General features: G+C 44.1%; 1 protein-coding gene across 1 annotated transcript in view; it reads left to right on the top strand.

Annotated features, from left to right (window-relative positions):
* abl2 (c-abl oncogene 2, non-receptor tyrosine kinase) overlaps positions 1-22,226 on the top strand; it is a 45,669-nt gene extending 23,443 nt beyond the window's left edge. Inside the window, exons 2-11 of the mRNA XM_080735053.1 lie at positions 7,746-7,910; positions 12,425-12,720; positions 13,038-13,310; positions 13,575-13,659; positions 13,858-14,035; positions 15,049-15,233; positions 15,331-15,483; positions 15,738-15,827; positions 16,530-16,712; positions 18,830-22,226. Coding sequence (XP_080591179.1) covers positions 7,746-7,910; positions 12,425-12,720; positions 13,038-13,310; positions 13,575-13,659; positions 13,858-14,035; positions 15,049-15,233; positions 15,331-15,483; positions 15,738-15,827; positions 16,530-16,712; positions 18,830-20,649 — 3,428 coding nt within the window. The 3' untranslated portion in view covers positions 20,650-22,226. The remainder of the gene's footprint in view (positions 1-7,745; positions 7,911-12,424; positions 12,721-13,037; positions 13,311-13,574; positions 13,660-13,857; positions 14,036-15,048; positions 15,234-15,330; positions 15,484-15,737; positions 15,828-16,529; positions 16,713-18,829) is intronic.
* Positions 22,227-24,264: the final 2,038 nt, after the last annotated feature.

Here is a 24,264-nt window from a genome sequence, read left to right as displayed (position 1 = left end):
AAAAAACTATGTGGAGCAAGCGCATTCATACTTCTATTCACCTAAATTTGCTGTTAAATTATTTGCATCATAAATATACACTCCTCCATGAGCTGCTCCTTACATTATGATGCTCCCACATATTCTCACGCACGCACCACAGTAACTTTCCCCACAACCCACACTCTGCACATATTTTGGAGCACATATCTTCGAACGGGTAAGGTCTAGTAATAATAACATAATGTTGCGTCTGCCCATGACTGCCCTTAAACATTGGCCAAACTGCGATCAATGAAAGCCATTTAGATTGCTACAGAAATAAATTACCAGGCTAACGATAACCAAATAGGTTGATTAACATAAGGCAGGCAGCACACAATATTTCACAATTCTTTCCAAACAGCCAATCTATCTAAACTATAATTTCAAATTTTCTTTAAACCACTTTGATCTTGTTGTCCCTATGTTAGGCATGTCATTACAGTAAAACAAATCTAAATGTCGAACAAAACTGCCATGCAATGTTTCTAATCCATATAAAGGAACACTTGTCCCACACTGGAAAAAACATTTCTGGAACCAAGGTTGTAGTAGCAGGTATCGACAGGTACTGCTTGCTTGGCAAAGACACTCGTTACGGCATAGGGTTTCATCAGTTGAACTGCATGCATGGCTTATTCAGGAATAAGTAATTTCTCTATTCTCTTCACTTTGCTTTCTCTGCTGCATGTAATCCTACCTGAATACAGCACAGATTGCAGTGCAGTTGAGGAGCTCGCTGGAGTTGAGGAGCTCGCACTCACGCTATCAACATTGCAATCACTTAGCCTACCTAACTCATACTGGTATTCGATCTGTTCCACGTTAATTGGACTACTCAACTTTTCATGCTCATCCCTATAACGTGCTTTGTAAAACATTATTTCCATTTTCCAATGAATCTCTCTCTACATTCGGGAAGCACTGTTGTACTAAGTATGTAATCTAAAGATTGCTATTTCCATTTGGCCAAAGAACCACACTAATCTACATGCCCATAATATAAGCAGCTAGTTGTTGTCATTGTGAGGACAATCTGAACACCGCAATGTGATTTACGCAGCTTATCATTAAATCTGGAATCCGTGGAAACTGTCAGTGTGGCTGATGGATCAGGGGGTAACGCTGAGTGGAAAGAAGCAGCTGCATTGTAGGTGAGAACTGGCCTTAGATAACCTGTACACCCCGCAGTCTAGTAAAGCAGTGCTTTACCATGGGGCAAAGGATATGTGTGCCATTTTAGTTGTATTATTACTTTCATACATGTAGAGAAGGGTTATTATAGCTAACTAAAACTAAAAGGGAAAGAAATATGTTGTTAACTGAAATGCCTAAACACAAAACTAAATCTAATGCTAATAAAGCTAATGGATATTTCAGAACTATATTAAAGGGATCCCTGGCTAATACGACAAATATGCCTTAATACATTATAATTGTCCTCAATTGTCCTCTATAACTACTTTGTAAAATTAAAAACACCTCAATTATTTTATTTCTTCTAGAAATAGCCAATCTTAAACTCAACAGGGGAAATGCCCGTCGCAAGTTGATGATGTCATAAATGTCATGTGTGATCTATCCCTATGGAATTTATGGCATGCATGTGAAAATAAAAAACAAACGTAATACTTCCTATGGTTAATATGAGCATCAAATCAATATTTCAAATGTGTTTTTTGCACATGCATGCCATAAATTCCATAGGGATAGATCACATGGCATTTATGACATCATCAACTTAAGACAGGTATTTCCCCTATTGAGTGAAAGATTAGCTATTTCTAGAAGAACTAAAATATTTAAGGTGTTTTTAATGTTACATAGTAGTTATAGAGGACAATTATAATGTATTAAGGCATATTTGTCGTATTAGCTAGGGATCCTTTTAACTACCCATGTAGAGCAGTGGTTCTCAACCTGTGGGTCGGGACCCCCAGGGGGTTCCCCAAATGATTTTGGGGGCTCACAATGTAGATCGCCTATTTTCACAATAGAACCGTGTTATACAAAATGTAATGCCTCGACTCTTAGTGCTCGTCAGGGTGGGGGGGTCCCCAGTTAAAATATGATTATTTTGGGGGTCACAGCCTGAAAAGGTTGAGAACCACTGATGTAGAGGAGAGCCAATCCATCTGATCTCCATGCCTTCTGTCAGCTATCTTCCCTGCCTTCCACTCCACTGTCCCCGGGCCTCCACAGGAACTGCTCTGTCCTATAGGGTTGTGTAATGCCTTGTTGTGGATGTGGCTCTCATCCGTGACATTGTCTCGGCTCATTGTTGGGGCTTCCTAAGGGCGGACAGCCGCCTATCTCCGCACACACACACACACACACACACACACACACACACACACACACACACACACACACACCATCACTCTGCTCTCCACTGTTCTCTACTGCGGGGTTATTTCTGGATGTTCATTCTGCTTTGTTTTGTTCACCCAGCAGCTAAAAATACTTCCCCCTGTCCAAGGGCTTCAGATATGGTCTGTATTGTTTCTGATTAGGCTGTGTAAGTGATGTTGTTGTTAATATTCTGGTACAAGTGGGCTCGCGTAGGGAAGGCCATATACATAGGCACAGGCATGAGTGTGCGCGCACACACACACACACACACACACACACACACACACACACACACACACACACACACACACACAATGCACACAAACAGCTGCAAGAGAAGCTGGGGTCCCCTATTGAAGCCAAGGAGATTCAGTATCGCTATGGAGATATGTGTACAGCATGCATGCATACGTGTGTGTGTGTCCATCTTTCAGGACCAGGGTCACCTCTGTCCCAGCTGTCTTGGGGGCTGTAGTGGGGAGGGGTTTGGGCGGGGGTGGGGGGGCACTCAGATTCACAAACACCATCAGCTCTCCACTCCTACACAAAGGCAACAGTCTCCTCAGAACGCACATGTGCTGCGCTTCACAGCAGACACACACACACGCTGTCACACACACGCAGGGACACAGGCGGACACACGCCTTGCACCACGCACACCAACTGCTGCCTCAGTCAAAGTCTCTCAGCGCTGGAAGCATTGATCTTTGCCAAGCAATCAGAACAGCATTTTTTTTATTCATCCATGTATTTTTAGCAGTCGGAATTCCATTTGGAGTTTATGCAGGATTTTATTTATACAGGGACATTTTCTTTTCAGTATTCATGTTTCACTGGAATCAAGACTTGAATAAATATGGGATACATAGAAATGAAAGATGCCAGCACTCACAAAGATGTGCGGTACTTACTTTTTTTCTCTCTCTCTTTTTACATAGGCACAGTATTGATGGTAAGCATGCAGCCGCGCTTTGGCAGAGCTTTCAATACTCGGGCATAAACCTGAGCTTAATAATGAAAAGAAAACTAAATGTGTTACATTTAGGTGTGATTAAACATTCCAAGGAACACAGTTATTTTGGTAAACATTGTCCTAGCCCTCATAGGAGGGGAAAAAAAGCATGCACGCACACCCACACACATGGGTTACATTCATTAGAACGATGCATTATGAAACATACCAGGGAAGACTGCTATAGGATATCGAGAAACATTGTCCTATCATATGCTGCATAGAACAGTTGCAGTCACATGCGTGCGCACACACACCACACACACACACACACACACACACACACACACACACACACACACACACACACACACACACACACACACACACACACACACTCCTCCAAGCTAAGCATGGGTCAATAGGATCTCTCCCCCCAAAGGAGAGACGTGCCATCTGCTGCAGACCACAGGACTGGACTACGCCTCACACACTCCTGGAGACCCACACAGCAGATTCATCTCATCTTTCCTCCATACCATACACGCAGCCCTGCCCCCAACTTCTGTATTCCCCCCATCCCTTTGCAAACGTCCCTTCTCCCACTGGCCTCGACCACCACGTTTTTTGGATATGCCTCACAGTGCGTCCAACCACAGAGAGCAGCGGTCATGGCTCTATGTTCTCCCCAGATGAACCTTGGAAATCCTCACTCCTCCAGGCCACATGAAAGGCAGTAGTGAGCTCCTGTAGACCAGACCTCAGGGGCCCCGACAGACTCCTACTGAGCCGGAGGCTCTGCCGGAGCTTCAGAGGTGTAGACGCTCTAATTCAGGGCCCGCGTGGGCAGAGTACTTAGTCTGGGGGGTCTGGGTTTCTTCTTTCTGACTCCCTCGCGTCTCTGACCATACTGGTATTCATCCTGTTGGATAGTTTAGAATACCAGTCAGGGGTTGAGGTTTTTTGGGGAGAGGGGGGGGCTCATTCTGACAGAAAATGTAAGCTCATGGTCGTAGTTTTTAGCATTGGAGGTTGGTCAGTCAGTCGCCGCATTGAGAGCGTTCTAAAGGGACTGAGTCAAGACAGGCCAAGTGGATTACTGTGACGGTAACGGACCTCACACCAGAGCAGAAGATGTACTGGGAGCTGTGGTTGAGTCAGGTCACGGCCACGGCTGCGTTGCAATGCAAGTTGGTCCAGAACAAAGGTAAGATCTATAGGTGTGTAGTTGAACTTGCATCACTCATAGCTGGAGCTTTACCGTCACATAATGACAAACGCCTTGCTCAACTGCCTCTAGGATAGTGTTGCATATCATCACTGTTGGGACGGAAGCCTTGTATCTCCATGTTTCATCCTTTTTATCTTTTTTAAAGACCCTTTTTACTAGTCATATGACAGTATTGTGCAAAGGTTGCAAAAATGGTTGTATGGCGAGTCTTGGCGACTTGTGGAATTATAGATCTGCTATTCATGTACATTTAATTGAGAAACTGTGAACGTCTTTGACATGTTATGCAGTGTTAAAGTGATTAAGTCAGTCTGTTTTATATATAAATACTTATAAGTAATAGAAACTGTTAACAAGCTTGTGACTAAGTAATAGAAACTGTTAACACGCTTGTGACTAAACTAGCTTGTGACTAACTAGTATCCACTGGAAGACAGGTTATTTTTTCCATTCGCTGAAAAGTAACTCTTTTGGTTTCCACCAAGCAGCGACAATATTCTGCTTGAAGTACTTACTGTATGTTGTATTGGGGGTAAGTTAACATACTATAACCTGAAGAGCTCAGATTGTGGTTGGGCAGCTGTGTTGGCCCTGTCATATTGCTGCCACGTGGTGTAGGCTAACGAATCGTAACGATGGACAGTGGCACAAAAGTTCTGCATCTAAAGTTAAAATCCTCCTGTAACGTTTTTCACAGGTATTTACTTACTGTACAAAACACTGATGTTAAGAAGATAGGAGTGATGGCAGTTGTGTGCCTTGTAGTATTCTTAAAAAAACAAACAACTAAGCCCACACCTTTTGAAAAGCTTGGTCATTTGTATTGCAACAGGCCATTGGCAAATCAGTTGGACCTATAGCAAGCCAGACACTTTTCATAATTATATGTAAGCTTTTCTTATTTTCTGTAGTTTTGTGATCACAAGCAGCACTTATTTCTTTCCTCCTTAGTCCTTAATGTATCGTAGTAATATTAGTAATAATTGCATGTTTGTCAGGAAAGTTCTTTTAAAAATCAAACCTCGGTTCGAAGTGGAGCGGTGAATCTGAGCAGCTATACTGTGTGTGTGTGTGTGTGTGTGTGTGTGTGTGTGTGTGTGTGTGTGTGTGTGTGTGTGTGTGTGTGTGTGTGTGTGTGTGTGTGTGTGTGTGTGTGTGTGTGTGTGTGTGTGTGTGTGTGTGTGTGTGTGTGTGTGTGTGTGTGTGTGTGTGTTGAGTGTTGAGTGTGCCTGGCCTGCACAAAACAGCGCCCCTCCTTTAACTAGTGTGTTGTGTGTGGCCACTCAAGGTATTGCCAGGCTACGGACGGACGGACACGGCCAGCCAGCCAGCCACCCACATACCCACGGACATACCTGTCTATTGGGAGCGCTTTCACCGCTCCAAAAACTATCGTACTGCACACATACTGTATCCCCCTCTGTCTCACTCAGTCAGCAGCTGTCGAGGCATGCAGTGGCGTTTACTAGCAGCTGTTGTGTATTTTGTGTGAGTGTGTGTGTGCGCGCATGCTTGTGGCCTGTCTGTAAGTATGCGTGTGGTGTGTGTGTTCACGTATGTACGGTATACTGTGTGAATTTTTATGTAAATTGAGGCATTCTGTGCGTAACGAAAGAGAATCTTTGGTATCACATGTCATTGGCTCCTCCTCGGTCCTGCTCTCCTTATATTCACATACAGATCAACCCTCCCAGTCCCAGATCACTTTTTACCTGTTCAGGCTAGACACAGCGCACTCTTAGAACAGATCTGTGGAATGCGTTTGAAGTGCCTGCGGGCAAACAGCAGCTATGAGGAAGAATGGGCGACCCTGACCAGCCAGCCTTACACTGAGCCCACACTGACAGGTAGACACAGACCCCAGGGTGCTCCACGGGTCGTACATTTACAGCATCTACTATCTGAATCTACTGTTGTTTGATTACAACTACTTTCTCTTTCTTTCTTTGGTTACATGACTTTCTCTTCCCTTCTTTTTTTTTTCTTTTTATATATATTTTTTGGGGCCTTTTCTGCCTTTATTGATAGGCACACAGTAGGCTGACAGGAAACAGGGAGAGAGAAGGGGGGGGGGGGGGGGGGGGGTGACACGCAGCAAATGTCATCAGGATCGGGACCCGAACCTGCAACGCTGCAAGTGCTGGATTACCAGCCTAGGCGCCTGGACCACTACCCTGTGGCCCAGGCCTTTCTCTTCCCTTGCCTGTCTTTCATTAATCTGCACCATGCTGCCTGGAACACTGGTTTTTCATTCATATCATGAACTGACAGTGATCTGGCCTGCTTGTGTATAATCAGCAGTGGCAGCTCTATTTTGCACAGAGAAAGAAGTTGAGAACCGGGAATGCACTGATCTGCATTAACACCTTCTAAGCCTGGCCGTACTCCCTCGGACTTCCTACTGGGTCCCATCAGCCACGCCGTCTATTCCCGGACTTTTGATATAAATTATAATAAAAAAAAAAAAAACATCGGAAATTCTTCTCTGTGTCTTTTTGGAGCGATCTGAAAGGGTTAATATGCTCTGACAGTCATTTTCTGGTGCTGGGTGTGATACTCCTAATATCCAGCAGGCCACGCCGTTGACTCACATTCTGGATGGATGGCTGGCCAGGAGGAGCCTCATCCTCTCCCCAGTGTTGAAACTCAGCAAGAAGCTCAAACAAGATGGCTGGTCTTTGTCTCTGTTCGTGGATCGCGGTTTCAATCACGTTCGGGCGCCGCTTCTCTATCGCTCCTTTCCCTGCTTCGCCGCACGTAAACGAATGGAATTGATCTCCCCTCCGCCTCGCCAAAGTAAGATCGCCGACCTCTGCAGGATGAATATGTACGCTGTGTCGAGCACTCCAGTACGTGTTGTTATCATGTGGGCTTTGTTTTTTTAAAACATGTTTGTAAATAAATGGCTTATTTCTTCGGCGCTACCTCTGTTCAGAGGGTTCTGCCGCGGCTTGCAACGTGTTAAAGATGTCCTATTTTTTGCTCCCCGTCTTGGTGCGTTTCATTGTATGTTGGCTGTTTTTAATGCGCGTGTGCTCCCTCCAAGCACACCTTTTTATGTTCAAGGCGGGTTTTGATTGCTGTGTCAATATACATAATCCTCTATTTCACAGTGTTTTTCCTCTTGTCTCTCCCACACTCTATCTCTCTGTCTCTCTCTCTCTCCATCCTCCTCACCCGTCTTTCCAGAAGCTCTCCACCGGCCCTTTGGCCTGGACTCTGCGGCACTAACGGAGGCGGTGCGCTGGAGCTCCAAGGAGAACCTGCTGGGGGCTGCCGAGAGCGACCCCAACCTCTTTGTTGCACTTTATGACTTTGTGGCCAGCGGAGACAACACGCTCAGCATCACCAAAGGTATGGGCTAAATAATGAATGAGTTAACCCGTTGAGAACGGGTACACATTATTGTGTATCATTATTTTATGCTTTAACTATTAAAAAATAGCAGATCTACAAGCTCACGCGCTGCGAGCTTGTAGATCTGCTATTTTTGAAAAATCGTGAAAATTAGAATTTTGACCCGATTCTATATGTGTCTTTTGAATCCTTCTAAGATTTTTTGAAAAACCCTATGTTTCTATGTCAGCAATCTGGTTAGCCATCGTCAAAGAAACGTCCTTTTCACTTAACTGGAGCTCAGTTAGTCTGTTCTTGAGAGACTACTATGTCAGTGGTTCTCAAACCTTTTCATGTGAAGGACCCCCAAAATGATATGTATTTGGCCCGCATCTCAAAATATTTAGTTCCAGGGACCACCCAGAAGCAAAATTTGAGTTACAATCGTTCTCTTTGAAAATACACATATTCAAAGATTTGCACACATTTTCACGACTTTTTCAAAAATAGCAGATCTACAAGCTCGCAGCGCGGCACTCGGTGCTGCGCTGTGAGCTTGTAGATCTGCTATTTTTCACTGGTTAAATCATTCAATACTTCTAGGCCTAAATGGGTAATGGAACTCTTTCTTGAACCTTTCCCTGACATCTCGAGATGAAAGAGAAAGAGAAACAATAGATTCAGAGCATTGACGTCAAATCAGCAAGAGTCTTCTAGCAGCTAGCATGTCAGTACTTGCAGTGAGCTAGCTACAAAATGACACTGTATGGATGAATAGTTGTGATGAAACTAGACCTGAAAGACACACGTAAGGAGATTGTGTACTGGTGGTTTCACTCATTTATTCCTGTAGGAAGCTCACCTGAGCTGAGCAATGTCACTGGCATTCACAGTTACAGCAAAGAGAATGGCCCTTTAACATGGCAACACTCAAACACCAGAGTCATCAGCAATGGTTTCTATGCCAGGCAAATGATTGGCATGCCATTCACTCCTAGAGAATTAATATGACGGAATGAGTAGAAGCTGAGGTATGCCAGAGGAATGCTGGGTGTCAGTAGAGGTTGCCCATGCGTGGTAAGTTCACCCTCTGACAACAGCAGCAGTAGCTTTCACTCCTCAGGGTCTCTCTCTCTCTCTCTCTCTCTCTCTCTCTCTCTCTCTCTCTCTCTCTCTCCCCCCTCCTCCCCCACTGGGGGAAGGGAGGTTATCACAACCCTTAAGGTCTTTACACACCATGATGAATAAACAATCTGAAAAGGTATCGAGAGTATTTTGCATTAAACTATTCATATAGTCGATGCTTTTATTTGCGGTGAAAAATCTCGTTTCGGGAAACAAATTACGCCGGTTTATCACCGTGTAATATTTGCATTCTGTTTGGATGTACTCAAGAGTCAAACTGCGTATTGAATTAATGCTAATTAATCTCACGAAATAAACGCTCCCAGTGTGTAAGGACCTTTAGGAAGATAACCATCAGGTTACCATATCTAGTTAATTTATCTGTTAATCCTCTCCGTGTGTGTCTCTCTCTCCAGTCTAAGCCTCTGCTGTCTCTCTTGCCCCGGCAGCAGTTAGCCCGTCAACCAAGCCGACCCCTGAGTAATGAGCTTAAAATATCGTAATAATATTATCCACAGACAGCCGGGCTGGGCTCCATGGCCAATATGTTGTTGGACATAGCAGAGTGTGTTAATTGTCCGTCATTTTAATACTTAACACAACAGCTGCCTGGGATGGAAGTGATGTTTAGACCCTGACTCATGACATGAATTTGAGATTTTGGCCTGTATGCATTCATGTGGCCTTGCATGTCTCTCTCACATACATTACATTCCCGTATGTATGTACTGTATGTATGTCCTCCAATGTAAATGTGTGTCTGTCGCAAAACCACATAAGAATATTTTTCACATTTTGTGAATTTCTAACCTGAGATCCTGCTGATCCACCGATCTACAGATTACAAAGGGATGCCATACCGTATATACACACTCTCTTGCTTTTCATCTTTCCCAGGGCAATGATGGCATGCCTTGTCTTAACGGCTGTGTTAATATGTAATCGTCTGGAATAATAACAGGTGGATGAAGGCAGCCGGCCTGAGGGTCGATCACACTGAAGGGACTTAGCAGGCTTGTGTCTGGGGCTAATCACTGTCTCCTCTCCACGCCCAGTCCAACCAGACCAGGCCAGGCCAGAACCCTGTGTTACTGCACACATGGCTCCCACTGTGAGGCGTGCGGGCACTCAGTCACTGTTTCCACTTCCACAGACTTGCAGACAGACACAGAGGAGACTAGTGGGTAGGAGGGCTGGTCTCAGCTTCATCCTCTGTCTGATCGTTATGACTGTATCTTGAACTAGGGTCTGTTGCAACATTAAATGGATTTGAAAACAAAAACAAAACAAAAAAACAATTAATTTACAGTTATTATTGAAAGTTCCAAACATTTTAAAAAGAGCAAAAATAGCAGATCCAAGCTCTTAATGCAATGTGAGGAATTGTGAGCTTGTAGATGTAGATTGGCTATTTCCCCATTACCGTGTGACACCGTTGTACTTAAAAGTATAAAATACTACTACAACTAATAGTTGATTATAAAAAAAAAAAAACTAAACAATTAGGTTTTCTTTGCATTGATTTTTCAAAATACATTTAAAAAAAAAGATGCTTGTCAATTATTTAATTAATGGAAAAAGAAAATACTGGATAATGCAGCCATAACAGGACCTGGTATCGCTGGTTAACTGGACAGTTATGTCCTCTGGGCGGTGGTGGTTCTGTCACTAAGCAGATCTCTGCTAGTGAAATGAGTTCTGCACTGTTTGCTCGCTCACATTCCTTAACACTTAACGGTGCATTACGCAACCCATATAGGTATTCCTCTTCACATGCCCAACGGGCATAATCTTAACAGGGATTATGATGCTGCTGCTTGGCAATGGCCTCACGATAAAGAAAAACACAGGCTTTCGTTGGGGCCTCAGGAAGTAGAAAGGAAGCTGTGTTTTTAATGTCAAGACCAATTAGTCTTTGCGTGGTGGTGGGGCCAGGTTTTTAAGTAGAAATGCTTCTGAGAATTTAGTGTGAGAGGAGTTGAGTGGAGGAGATGAAAGCGGACAGGAAGAAAGAAAAGGCAGAGCTGAGGAGGAGTGTGATAGTATGACCTGTTAGACCATCCCTGGGCGAGCCTGTCCATCTGCCGTCTGCCAGCTCCACTTGCTGTCACTGCTGCCTGCCAGTGCCCTCCATCCTTCCCTTATATCTATCCATCCCTCCCTTCTACAGTATCTCTCCATCCCTCCCTTCTATCTCTTCATCCCATACTGCACTGGTTCCCAAACACTGGGTTTCCTACATTTTTTTTATAATTATAACTTCAAAACATTTTCAAAAAACATTCCCCAAATATTTTTATGAATAAATAAATGCAATGATTTTTCATGAATAAATAAATGAAAAATTGAAGAAATTCCTTAAATTAGAGGTAGTGAAATGAGCCGATCTACAAGCTCACAATGTGTCGTATCGCACAAAGTTTGGGTACCACTGCCATACAGTATCTCATTCCTCCCATGCTATGGCAGGATGTGGACTAGCAAAGCGATAGCAATTGGTCAAAATCGGCGTAATGATAATAGTAAATAGAATTTCTATTTAAAGCAAGTAAAACTAATAGTAATTTTAGTAGGTGAAAGGGTAAAGCAGTGGTTAAATATTTAGCAATTGCAGCTGTCACTTGTAGAGACTTTTAAATCATATTTATCTCCCCTTCAGCACGTTACCACACCGTCCTTCCAGCCTGCCGCTCCCTCTTGCCTCTCCAACACTTGACGTCAACATGCAACCAACAGGCCGAGTCTCTACATGCCTAGTTGGCCAAGCCCTCTATGACAGATATGCTGCATGCCCTACCCTGTCATTGTTCCACTGCTTTTGATGGAGTTTCAGTGGGAGGCACATTTTCTCTCTCATGTCCTCATGTGCATCTGATGTGTTATCTGTTATGGATGCGTTGTAACCATGGCTATAAGCTGGTGAGTGGTGATACTATCATCTACACCTGCTTGATTTGTATCACTTGTCTGTGTTTCTGGGCAACCCAGGAGGTTGAAGAAAATGGCATCAGTTGCTGGACGAAAGTTTTGTTTTGAGTAATTGCTTATAAATGTGCCTGCGACAATAATCATACTAGCGTCATGTCCAGGGGGTGTACTTGTACATCATGGCTGGGCGATCTGTAATTGTACATCAAGCCACCTCACGCTACAGACACAGGAAATAGGCTCATGGCTCGGTGAACCTTAGGTTCCCAATACTGCAGAGTAGACCAAACACTTGGAAAGAAGCTATTCATTAAACGGACAGACAAGTACTGGACCTTTAATGACACGATTGTGTCCGCCTGATGGGTGCACGCCACGGTTCAAGCACGCTTATTGTTGGAGTATTTGACCTTCATATCACATAAGTAAACGAGCATCACCTAACAAGCGTCCATCTGTTTCACCTCTCGCGGCTCCAGGTGAGAAGCTGCGCGTGCTGGGCTACAACCAGAATGGCGAGTGGAGCGAGGTGCGCTCTAAGAACGGTCAGGGCTGGGTTCCCTCCAACTACATCACGCCCGTCAACAGCCTGGAGAAGCACAGCTGGTACCACGGGCCTGTGTCCCGCAGCGCTGCAGAGTACCTGCTCTCATCCCTCATCAACGGCAGCTTCCTGGTGCGGGAGAGTGAGAGCAGCCCAGGGCAACTGTCCATCTCACTGCGCTACGAAGGCCGTGTGTACCACTACCGGATCAACACATCCTCCGATGGAAAGGTAGGCGCTGGAGGAGCTGGCGTTTTGGACTGCTGTCCTGGATGTTGCTGGGGAATTATTGGTGAAAATGTTCAAATCAGTGGATTAAATTTAGTTTATTTAAATTTTCCTATCAACACAGCCTAAATGTTCTATCCTGTTACAGTGTTTTAATCAGTTTGTTTGTTTCTCTTTTGATAATTTTATTAGAATCTATTAATATGTTTTACAGTTCAGTCTTGCTTTTATGGATTAGGATTATGGTTATAGGTGATTGACATGGCATGGCTCTGACTGATTGCATCCTTCATCCTTTCTTCTCTCCTGTCCCCTTCCAGGTGTATGTGACGGCTGAGAGCCGGTTTGCCACCCTGGCCGAGCTGGTTCACCACCACTCCACCGTGGCTGACGGCCTGGTGACCACGCTGCACTACCCGGCGCCCAAGTGCAACAAGCCCACGGTCTACGGCGTGTCGCCCATCCATGACAAGTGGGAGATGGAGCGCACCGACATCACCATGAAGCACAAGCTGGGCGGGGGCCAGTATGGCGAGGTGTATGTGGGCGTGTGGAAAAAATACAACCTCACCGTGGCTGTGAAAACACTCAAGGTTAGCAGGAGCCTCCCGTAGCTTGGATGTGGATTTTAAATGGTCGCTTGTGAGAGCAATCGCTCTTCTGTCCCATTTATTACCAATTGGAAGTACGATTTCTGCATGGTTGCAGCCCTGTCAGCTGTGACTGACTGGGGAAAGCGTCAATGGTGGTTACACATCACCACCTACTGGCTGAATTCTGCAACTGCGTGTCTATGTTAATCTACTGTAAATTCATTTGAACTAATGGTTATCATTTATTCAATTTTCCCTTGATAGGAAGACACCATGGAGGTAGAAGAGTTCTTGAAGGAGGCAGCGGTTATGAAGGAGGTGAAACACCCAAACCTGGTTCAACTACTAGGTCAGTACTCTGAAGCAAATCACTTGGGAGCCTTGGGGTTTTATTGTACCATTATGAGGCATTATGCCACCCAAGGCTTCTTCCGTTTGTTTTAGATAACACAGCTTGTTCTAGAAGCATTAGCATAACCCCTTCATTCTAATCAGCAGTTGGCTTTTGTGTTCTGACTTCTGTTTTTAACCACTTCCCCATCCCCAGGTGTGTGTACCTTAGAGCCTCCGTTTTATATAGTGACAGAGTATATGCCCCATGGGAACCTGCTGGACTACTTAAGAGAGTGTGACCGGGAAGAAGTGAATGCTGTGGTGCTGCTCTACATGGCCACGCAGATCTCCTCCGCCATGGAGTACTTGGAGAAGAAGAACTTCATTCACAGGTATGGGCCAGTGTTCATGGGTGTTATTGTCCCTGGAATTTGATTTTCACTTCAGGCAGAGGAAGTGAGTGACTTAAAGGGATATTTCACTTTCAAAAAAACTTTTGGTCATTTTATCATCTAATTAAGCTTTTATGAACACCCTGAACAGTGTTTAATTTCCTTGATTCAATATTTAGATATTTGATGTAATGTTACCAGGCCCTCCTCCTCCAGGTCCCCTCCCCATATACACCCATTTTAACTTCTAGATTCATTAAAAACACCCATTATTTTTTCTGGTGACTCATACTACCCTCCTAATACATGAACAAGCTGTGTTTTTTTTTTGATAACTTTTTGCATTTATTTTTAATAATTCTTTGTGATTTAATACAATAAAAAAATATTCAAAATAAATGAAAAACGTTATAAAAAAACACGGCCTGCTCATGTATTAGGAGGACAGTAGGAGTCACCAGAAAAAATAATGGGTGTTTTTAATGAATCTATCATGGTTAAAATGGAGTTTGACATTACAATGGATGTGTATGGGGCCCTCCTCCTGGAGGAGGAGGACTGAGTGATAACATTTACATCAAATATCTGAATATTGAATGAAGCAAATTGAAACTGTTCAAGGCGTTCATAAAAGCCTCATTAGACGATAAAGTTACCAAAGTTTTTTTTTAAAGTGAAATATCCCTTTAATTGTATGTGAACGAGTGCGTTTTGAAACACAGATATAAAAAGCTAGATGCCAATCCGCCGCTGCAGTTCATTGGCGCGTAAAACAGGACTGGCGGAAGTGCGTAACTGTGGAACTGTGGAAGGCACTCTGCCCCCTGCAGTGCGGAAAAAGTGAGTCCCGCATCTGATTGGCCGCATCTGATTGGCTTACTGAGCATCCGTCCTTCACAATTCCGATAGCTTGCCAGTCCTCTTTGACCAACACCCAGAGCTGGAAGGAGGCGTCTACCTTTCTATGTCTATGTTTTGAAATCTCAAATGTCCTCTCTCTGTTCCTCTCTCAGGGACCTGGCAGCGAGGAACTGTTTGGTTGGGGAGAACCACGTGGTGAAGGTAGCAGACTTTGGCCTGAGCAGGCTTATGACTGGAGACACCTACACGGCCCACGCAGGCGCCAAGTTCCCCATCAAATGGACGGCACCTGAGAGCCTGGCATACAACACCTTCTCCATTAAATCTGATGTCTGGGGTGAGAAATGAAACCCACGTACACGACACACACATACTCACTGATAATTGATGTTATCCTTAACAGTTTTGAATGTTCTTACTGCTCTTCCTTGCAGCGTTTGGGGTGCTACTATGGGAGATTGCTACCTATGGGATGTCACCGTACCCGGGCATCGACCTGTCTCAAGTCTATGACCTGCTGGAGAAAGGCTACCGCATGGAGCAGCCAGAGGGATGTCCCCCCAAGGTCTACGAACTCATGAGGGCATGTAAGTAGTCGCCATGCCTACCTGGCTAAATGGTTGCAAAGGAATTACCATAGACTGAGTGCATTGAGTTTCCATTCATTATAAAATATTGGATGCTACATCACCTCCTTTTTTGTACACAAAAAAATAAACATATATATATAAAATAAAATGAGTGTTTACACCTATAATACTTATATGTGAAGTACAGGGACCCAGTGTGCTGTGTGTGTGAGTGACTGTAATTTCTCATACTGTATGTATGTGTGTGCCAGGCTGGCAGTGGAGCCCATTGGACCGGCCTTCATTTGCTGAGACACATCAAGCCTTCGAGACCATGTTCCATGACTCCAGTATCTCTGAAGGTACGATAATATGACACTCAGGAGCTCTGATGGTATACAATCTAAAGATTCATGATTTAGCGTCGATTAGTTTATTGGCATAGCTATGAAACATAAAAGATAAAGTCATTACAATGAAAATAAAATAAGCATCCGTTGCTATCTAAAATTATGTTACAGGGTTCCCACGGTCATGAAATTCCTGGAAATATTTTGAAATTTAAAAATATTTTTCCAGTACTGGAAAAGTTTTGGAATTGATCAAGGGTCCTGGAAGGTCCTGGAAAAAATTGCTATGGATTGTCTTTGGTTATTGATTTTGTTAATACATCTGAAATGACAAATTAAACATTGGCCAAATTGTCAAATTTTCACAATGCTATTTTCACAATAAAACCGTGTTATACAAAATTCCTCTACTCTTCGTGCTCTTCAGGGTGCTGGGTCCCCAGTTCAAATATGATTATTTCGGGGGTCACGGCCTGAAAAGGTTGAGAACCACTGCCATACACTACCTGTCTTTGGGCATTGCGCATAGGAGTAAGCGGCTCGTTATTGAGCTGAATTATTGTTATATAGTCCTGGAAATCTGGTTAAATATTCTGGAAAGGTTTTGGAAAAGTTTTGGAAAATAATTGGTAAAGATGTGTGGGAACCCTGTGTTAACTAGTTAAGTTGGGTTGGGTTTTGAACTCTCATCAATCACCCTGTCAACCATTGCAGAGGTAGCTGAGGAGCTGTGCAAGACTGCCTCTACAGGGCACGGCAGCCCGTTGCAATCCTTCGGCCATGACACGCCCCTGCTGCCCTCTAAGTGCCGCACACTCCGCAAGCACACAGAAAACAAGGAGAACATCGAGGGCGGTCTGGACGGCCGGACGGACCACGGGACACACAGTCACTCAGGTACAACCAGCCACGGTACAAGCAGTCATCCTCCTGCAGGTACATGGGACCACGCGCATTCAGCGGGCAGTCCACTGCGGCGGCGCAAGGCTCACCGTCTCAAGAGAATGGCAGTCATTGACCTGGCGGACTGACAACCTGTCCCAGCTGCTCACTGGCATCCACTACAACTGTACATCCACAATGAGCCAGTTCAGGATGACGCCTCACTGACGCAGCTGTACAGCACAGTTATACGTGATTTACACAATGGTCGCCCATCATGTTGGAAATGGCCCGTCTGCAAGCTTGTAGATCGGCTATTTCCATATCTATGAATCAGGCCTTGCAATGCATAACAGTAAATGCAATTTGCAGTGTCCAACCATAGCTAAATACTATTAAAGCAGGGTTAGATTCCAGTGTGAGATTTTCCAATAAAACTGTGAAAACTATTCCAATGAAATGAAATCTGTGATTGTCTGTGACGTGAATAAAGGTGATGAATGAAGAGCTTTTTCTTATCTACAGTTTAATTCTTTTTACCTATGTTAATACTTTCTGTAGTTTGCGCTGTGGTTTAGTTATTTATTTTATATGAATAAAGCTTTTTCTTATTTTCTTTCTCGTTTACATGATATGAAAAGGATGGAAAAGAGATTCTGTTTTTCGGGGTCTCTCCAGCTCTTTAGTAAACAGTAAAAGAAAATCAGTTCAGGAAAGCACCGTTATCCAATCAGGTAAAAGAAAATCAGTTCAGGAAAGCACTGTTATCCAATCAGGTGAGAGAATTAATACAGGATAAACACATGAAATGTCTCCCTCTTGAATGGAAATAAAAGCTTGAATGGTAAGCCTAAGAATGGTAGAGATGGGGAGATTACTGTCTGATTACTGTTACTGAACAAACACTCCTTAGGAATATAGAGTTTTAACGTTTAGTCTTTATTTCTTTATTTACATTTTCTTTTTTGTTTTACTAACTAAACTAAAACACTTAAACCCCCTTTAACACCCCACCCCCGCGCGCGCTTACTTTTTGGTTCGTTGAGGCAACAACTGTAATACAGAAAGTTTCCTAAAGTCCTAAGCACCATTAAAGGAGTCAGGAGCCAGTGTTCGTTTTCCATAGACACTGATGTAAATCAGAAAAGATTACGTTGGAAAAACTGAGGCAGGGAAATGTTAAAGCAGAGCCTTCATCATTTAAGTTCCTTTCATTGCCACCCAGTTTGGTCGGTGGAGTAAGCTAAAACAAAACCCAAAACATAGACGTCTAGCCTCCAATAAAATGCTGTCAGTGGAAATTATTAAATCACACTGTTCCTGAGCTGATTAATACTAGCTTAGCTTCGTAATAAACAATTTTATTTTGTGAAATATCCTATGTTGTGAGAGTGAATGGATTCTTTTTGTTTGGCATGTTTACTCATCCTGGTAGTGGTATCTATCTGTTATGAATCTGCTCCCTGGGGTGTATTTATCATCCCATCTTAACATAAGAGTAAGATGAAAGTCCATCATATGGGCTTCAGTTTGTTCATCTGGCACAGTCTCAAAAGATTTCCATATCCTTCCCTGAAATGTTTTTCCTCCTCTCCTCACAAGTCCCCAAGGAGGGAAATAATGTATTTTAGTGGGAGAATGGAAATATCTCTTGCTATTTCCGTTACTTAGACTTTTGCCTGACAGGGTGAATGATGTTAATGCATATATAAAACAAATGATTGAAAGCCTGAAAGATCCCCCGGGCATATACAGTAGCATGTGCAGCATATTTCTAGCTGGATATTAAGAAGCATAACAAGTGAAGATGGATATATTGCTGTATTTTATCTATCTTGGTATTGTCTTTCATTTCATGTCTACATAAATATTAGTTCAAGTCCACTGCCCTAGCCACCCTTGTAGAGAGAACGATCTGCTTCAGGCCAGAGGTTTAAGCTACCTCTGTCTGAATCTAGCAAACTGAAATTTACTTTGATTACACAAAACACGTTACAGATATGCCATCATTTTCTGCACGTTAATTACATTTATTTTATTTCTTTGTTTATTCTTAGCATATAGTACTGTGTATGTAATACCCCATTTTGTGACGACGCAACCTTCAACCAACTCTTACCATCTTGTTCTAGGTCTGGCGTCCACTCTGCTGGGAGGAGACGGTCGAACGGGCAGCTCACCAGCCCTGCCGCGAAAACAGCAGCCACGAGATAAATCTCCCAGCAATCTTCTGGAGGACGTTCAGGACACAGGCACGTTTACCCGGGACCGAAAAACAGGCTTCTTCAGCTCCTTCATGAAGAAGAAATCCTCCTCGTCCTCTTCTTCCTCCTCTTCGCCGTCTTCCCAGCTACAACAGAATCTCCCCACGCCCCCCAAGAGGAGCAGCTCCTTCCGGGAGATGGAGACCCAGCCTCATAAAAAATATGAGCCCACGGCTGCCTTTAGCGCTCCTCCCCTCTCTCCGACAGAAGCCCTCGGGGGCTTCTCGCCCTCTCCCTCCCACTCCCTTGGGGAGCCTGCCCAGGCCCAGTCTCGCTGCTGTGGGGCCACTTTCGGACAAAAGCCTGCTGTCGGGGGCCCTGGTTCCCAGGTGGGAAGCAGCAGCAGTTGGGGTGGCCTGGCTGGCTTCTTCACCCCTAGACTCATCAAAAAGACCCTTGGACTACGGACGGGGAAGTCGACATGTTCGGACGATGGCAGTAGCATGGTCGGAGGCCCCAAGCCTTTCCCCAGGTCTAATTCTACCTCCTCCATGTCAGCCGGGCTGCCTGACTTGGAGCGCATGGCTCTGACTTTGCCCAGGAACCGCGGTACGAAGCCCCCTCTGGAGAGGACTTCCTCCACCACCTCCCAGCCGGAGAACGGAGCAGCACGGCCCTCTGAGGCCCTGCTTAGGAGGATGGACGAGGGGACGGCACAAATCAGGGAGAGGCCCAAAGCCAAGCTGCTACCCCGAGGCACGGCAGGGGGGGTGAGGGCGCCGGGGGTGGGAGGCGAGTCGGGGGAATCAGACGGCCTGTCTCGGGTCAGGGAGGGACGAGAGGAGAGTGGGGCGGGGCAGGACAGGCATCAGGGGTGGTCCTCGCCCTCTAAAACGGGTTCGGGGGTGCCGGTTGCTGCAGGTGCCCCGCCGCACAATCACAAGGTCCCGGTCCTGATTTCACCGACGCTGAAGCATAGCCCAGCCGACGTGCACCTGGTGGGGGTAGACTCTCAGGGCAACCGCTTCAAACTGCTCTCGGAGCACCAAGCGGACCGAGACCGGCCGCGGTTGGTCAAACCTAAATGTGCTCCCCCTCCCCCTCCCACCCTGCGCAGCCTCCAGCACTCCTACAGTGGCGACGGGGAGGAACAGTTAGGAGGTGCACCTGTGGAGGTAAACGGAGACACATTGAAGGGTCATAGGTCAGGGCGAACATCAGGAGGAGGGTCAGGTAGACCGTCCGTGCCGCCACCGCAAGTGCCTCCCGCACCTTCGTCCTCTTCCACCACAAACAACAACACTACTCCTACCAAACTGGCTAATGGTGCGACCCCCGTTGCGACAGCTTCACACCCAACACCCTCCACTGGTTCCAAGGTGGCCCTGCGGCGGACCAGGCAGCAAGCGGAGAGGGTGCCTCTGGAGCGGGTGAGCCGCGAGGCCCTGCTGGAGTGCGCCGAGTGCCTGAGCAGTGCCCTCCATGCCAGCTCGGAATGCACCTCCAGCAGCCAGGTACTGGACGCCGGTCACCAGCTGCTAGACTACTGCTCAGGCTATGTGGACTGCATCCCTCAGATGAGGAACAAGTTTGCCTTCCGGGAGGCTGTGGGGAAACTGGAGCTCAACCTGCAAGAACTGAGGGCCTCCTCGTCTGGAGGCGGGGGGTCGAGCAGTCTGGGGCCCAGCCCTGCTTTGGACAACCTGCACAGTTGTATCAAGGAGATCAGTGATGTGGTACAGAGGTAGCCACTGAGACCAGACCAACTCTAATCCCCTCAACACTACCTGATGGACCACTCGTATTCCCTTTTTTATGATCCTGGTTGCAAAGACAGCTTTTTGGGGGACAAAATGAGAGGAATCTCAAACGTACCTCAGAGAAATCACTACAAATTGCTAAACGTTTTATTGTTTACAGAGGACCGTTTCCTAAAATGCCAGTGTGGACAATACTGTTGCTCTGACCTGTACATATAAAGTGTTGTTTATACCAAACTAAATGTGGTTCAAATCATGCCATGAAATGTTCTGCCACACATGCACGCGCGCACATACACATACACACACGCACACACACACACACATACACACACACGCACACACACACAAACACACACAGTCTCCAACTGGTCTGCAATGAAAAGGCCGTTTTTGTTGCCTGAATGTGGAGTGCATCAGCTGTGTGTAGTCAGCCCAGAGAGTAGTTAAAGGATAAGCTCATACTGTCGGTGTCAGTTAGTCTGTCATACACTGAGCAAGATTAATGGTGGTTCTTCTTTCCAGCTTCATTGAACATTCTAGGTGCCAGTTTCCCTGACAGATCATTTGAAATGCTGCATGCAATTATGGGGATCATCCAGTGAAAGTATCTTGTTTTACACTACAGTATTTCGATGAGTGATTGGGGAAAAAATGACTGAATGCATATTTTTCAAACCTAGTACACTACAGGGGTGGGATTCAGCAGGTACAGGATTCAACACATAATATAATTGGTGGCTGTTGAAGTAACTCAATCTGATAGATTGCAATTGACATTTACTGCCATTGTTTCTGTAGGAAAATAATGGTTAAATCTTAATCAAGGAGTTCCCAAAAACTGCCTATATTGGTACCCTTTGACCGAACGGTGCCTGGTTAATACCTGATCTTGGGCTCTGAACTTTTCTGTTCATATAAAAAAATCTGTCTGAAATTCTACAAGATCTACAAGATCAGAGGCAATGGAAAAAACACGAAATTGAAGAAATCCTTTGAGCACTGTTCTTTTTATGTAGGTTCAAATGAGAGATAAAAATCTTGCCTTTCAACAATACCAAATGCATGCTCATCAAATGTATTGCGTAAGAAGAAAAATCACAATCAAAAATCTATTTTTCTTTTTCTTCCCACCCCTACTAGTTGAAGAGTGTGGTAAATAGTGTAATATTCACAACATTTATCTTTGTTCTGGTTTGACTTGACTAACAGTTCTCACTGTAACCGTGCCACAACAATGGGGAAGAAATGGTTAATCCCCAAAGCATTTCAATATTTATGTCCTGGTTTCCTTGCACAATAGTTTCCATCTTGTTTATTGGAAAGTAGGAGTGAGGAGAGCGAACACATGGTAGCGCATGAGGAGGTGAATTGGGACCGTATTTCTACAAGTGTCCTTCCAAGTATGGACATTGCTGGATTCCCTTGAGCCATGTCGTGGCCCTATGCTTAATTTATACTCCATCCTATGACGAAGTATAAATCAGGCTTAAGTGCCTCAGCTTATTCAATGCAGAAACGCTCTTGCAAAAACACATCAGCCTACGCATAGTACAATAACCAGTCTCTCAAGAAAACTGCAGTATGTCTTCAGCACATGAGTGATTTGTACAATATTTGGTTAAAAGAAAAAAATGCTTTTTAGAATGTCTATGTATGAACTTGAATTTTAAATTATTATTTTTTAATTAAAAGCACAGTCCTATTTTGAAAAAAAGAAAAAAAAGTTATGTAAATATTTGATTTATTTCATATCCAGGAAACAAGAGTTTTATGTGTAGTCACACATTTGTTCAGTGCAATGTTTTGACTGAAGAGATGTATTGCGAGGCTGAGGCCCATCCCAAACCCATCTGGTTATCTGCTTTATGAATGTATTATTCTGCTTTTAAGTTTTGAACCAGCCAGAATGTTCTACTGCAAGAGTCTGGAATTCTCCTCACATAAGAAAGAAGGTGCCATTTTGTCCTGTTGCATTAATTTTCCTGTGGTTAACATTTTGCTATTAATCTGTACATGGAGTACTGAAGCATCTGCTGTTTTCTGAGCATCTTGGGTCATGTGAAAAATAGAATGGATTTTACAAACATAATGTTGCATCGTGCCTACACACACAGTGCAAAGCTTCAATGTCAATATGTCCACAATAAGGTTTGCGTTTTTGTTGTGTTCTTTTCTGGCTCAAATTTTGATGTACACTGAGAATAAAACAAAAGATGTCGGACACATTTGTCCATTAACACATTGCATCCCAATATTACTACTATATTGGCCATAAGATTCACTTCATTCAGCATGTGTGCCTCTGGTTAGTGAAATGTCCTACTTCTGCCAAACAGGATGTTATGAAACAAACTGGCATTCCTTTTCACTGTGAGGTTCAAATAACAAAATATGCCATTATCTTTTTTTTTCTTTTTTGTTTGCCCCCCTTCCTCTACTAGATACATGGTGACGATTCATGGTGCCTTTTTTGTGAAAGAAAATCATTTATGTACAGTGCACTATTAAGACAATTATTTATAGAGTTATGGCAATGTAATATTACAGCATTACCTTATGTGTTGGAATCTTTCAGATGACTAATGCTTGCCATGAGATTGATAATGTGATAACTACGTCATGCATTTCTATGATTGGGAGGTCTTTATTTGGTCTCAAACTTGAAAAAAGTGCAATTTGTCTCCTTTTATTTGATAATTTATTTGTGGCCAAGATTCTGTTTGTACAGTGGCACCATTTAGTGTTGCCTCTCCAAAAAATAACACAAATATGAGTCTCTGGTGCACTAACCCCAAGCTGCTCTGTAGTCGCATAATCTGATCAATTAAAAAGATCTGCAACTAACTTTTGTTGTCTGTCATATGCTTCATGATTTCCTAGTACTAATTTGGCCTCTTTGCCTGCATAATAACTTTTGGTTCTTACTTTAAAGTGTATCTTTTGAAACGGGTTTCCCCAAAAAAGACTTCAACTCCCATCTCCATAAAATGTTCATCTTAGAAAACTGGTCAGTTGGTGAAGGTATATGTTGAATCTAGCCAAATTTGGACTTATTGGATAGATAGATTTGCTTGTTTTAAGAAGTGGTGCATAAATGCTGCAAGACATTCAATTAAGTACGTCATGCTGTATGTTTTCAGGTATTAGATTTGGTGCCAATGTTTTGTTTTCGACATAGATTAGTTATCTGAAGCCAAACCATGCTCTTATAATATTTGAGCGAGCTCACCACAAACTTAAAATCAGTTTCTGTCTGTAATCTGCTCATTCTTAATGGTCAGTCCTGAGTCTTCCCTTTATTTATGCTTCCTGTATTTAAAATGTGTATATATTTTTCTTTCTCTTTGATTCAGAGTCTTGCTGAGTCTGTCTCACCTATTTGGTCAGAACAGTGCTGGAGAACATATTTGTACACATTATACCAAAGGCCACTTCTGCAGTGCAATGAGAACACATGTGCGTGCCCGCGCGCACACACACACACACACACACACACACACGTACGTACGCACACACGCACGCACACACACACACACACACACACACACACACCCCACAGAATATGTGAATCTAAACAGGGATGAAAATGGCAGAGATGTT

This window comes from Nannobrachium achirus (genome assembly GCF_963921795.1).
Source record: "Nannobrachium achirus genome assembly, chromosome: 1".
NCBI classification, from domain to species: Eukaryota; Metazoa; Chordata; class Actinopteri; order Myctophiformes; family Myctophidae; genus Nannobrachium; species Nannobrachium achirus.
This window is presented reverse-complemented; position numbering and strand designations above follow the sequence as displayed.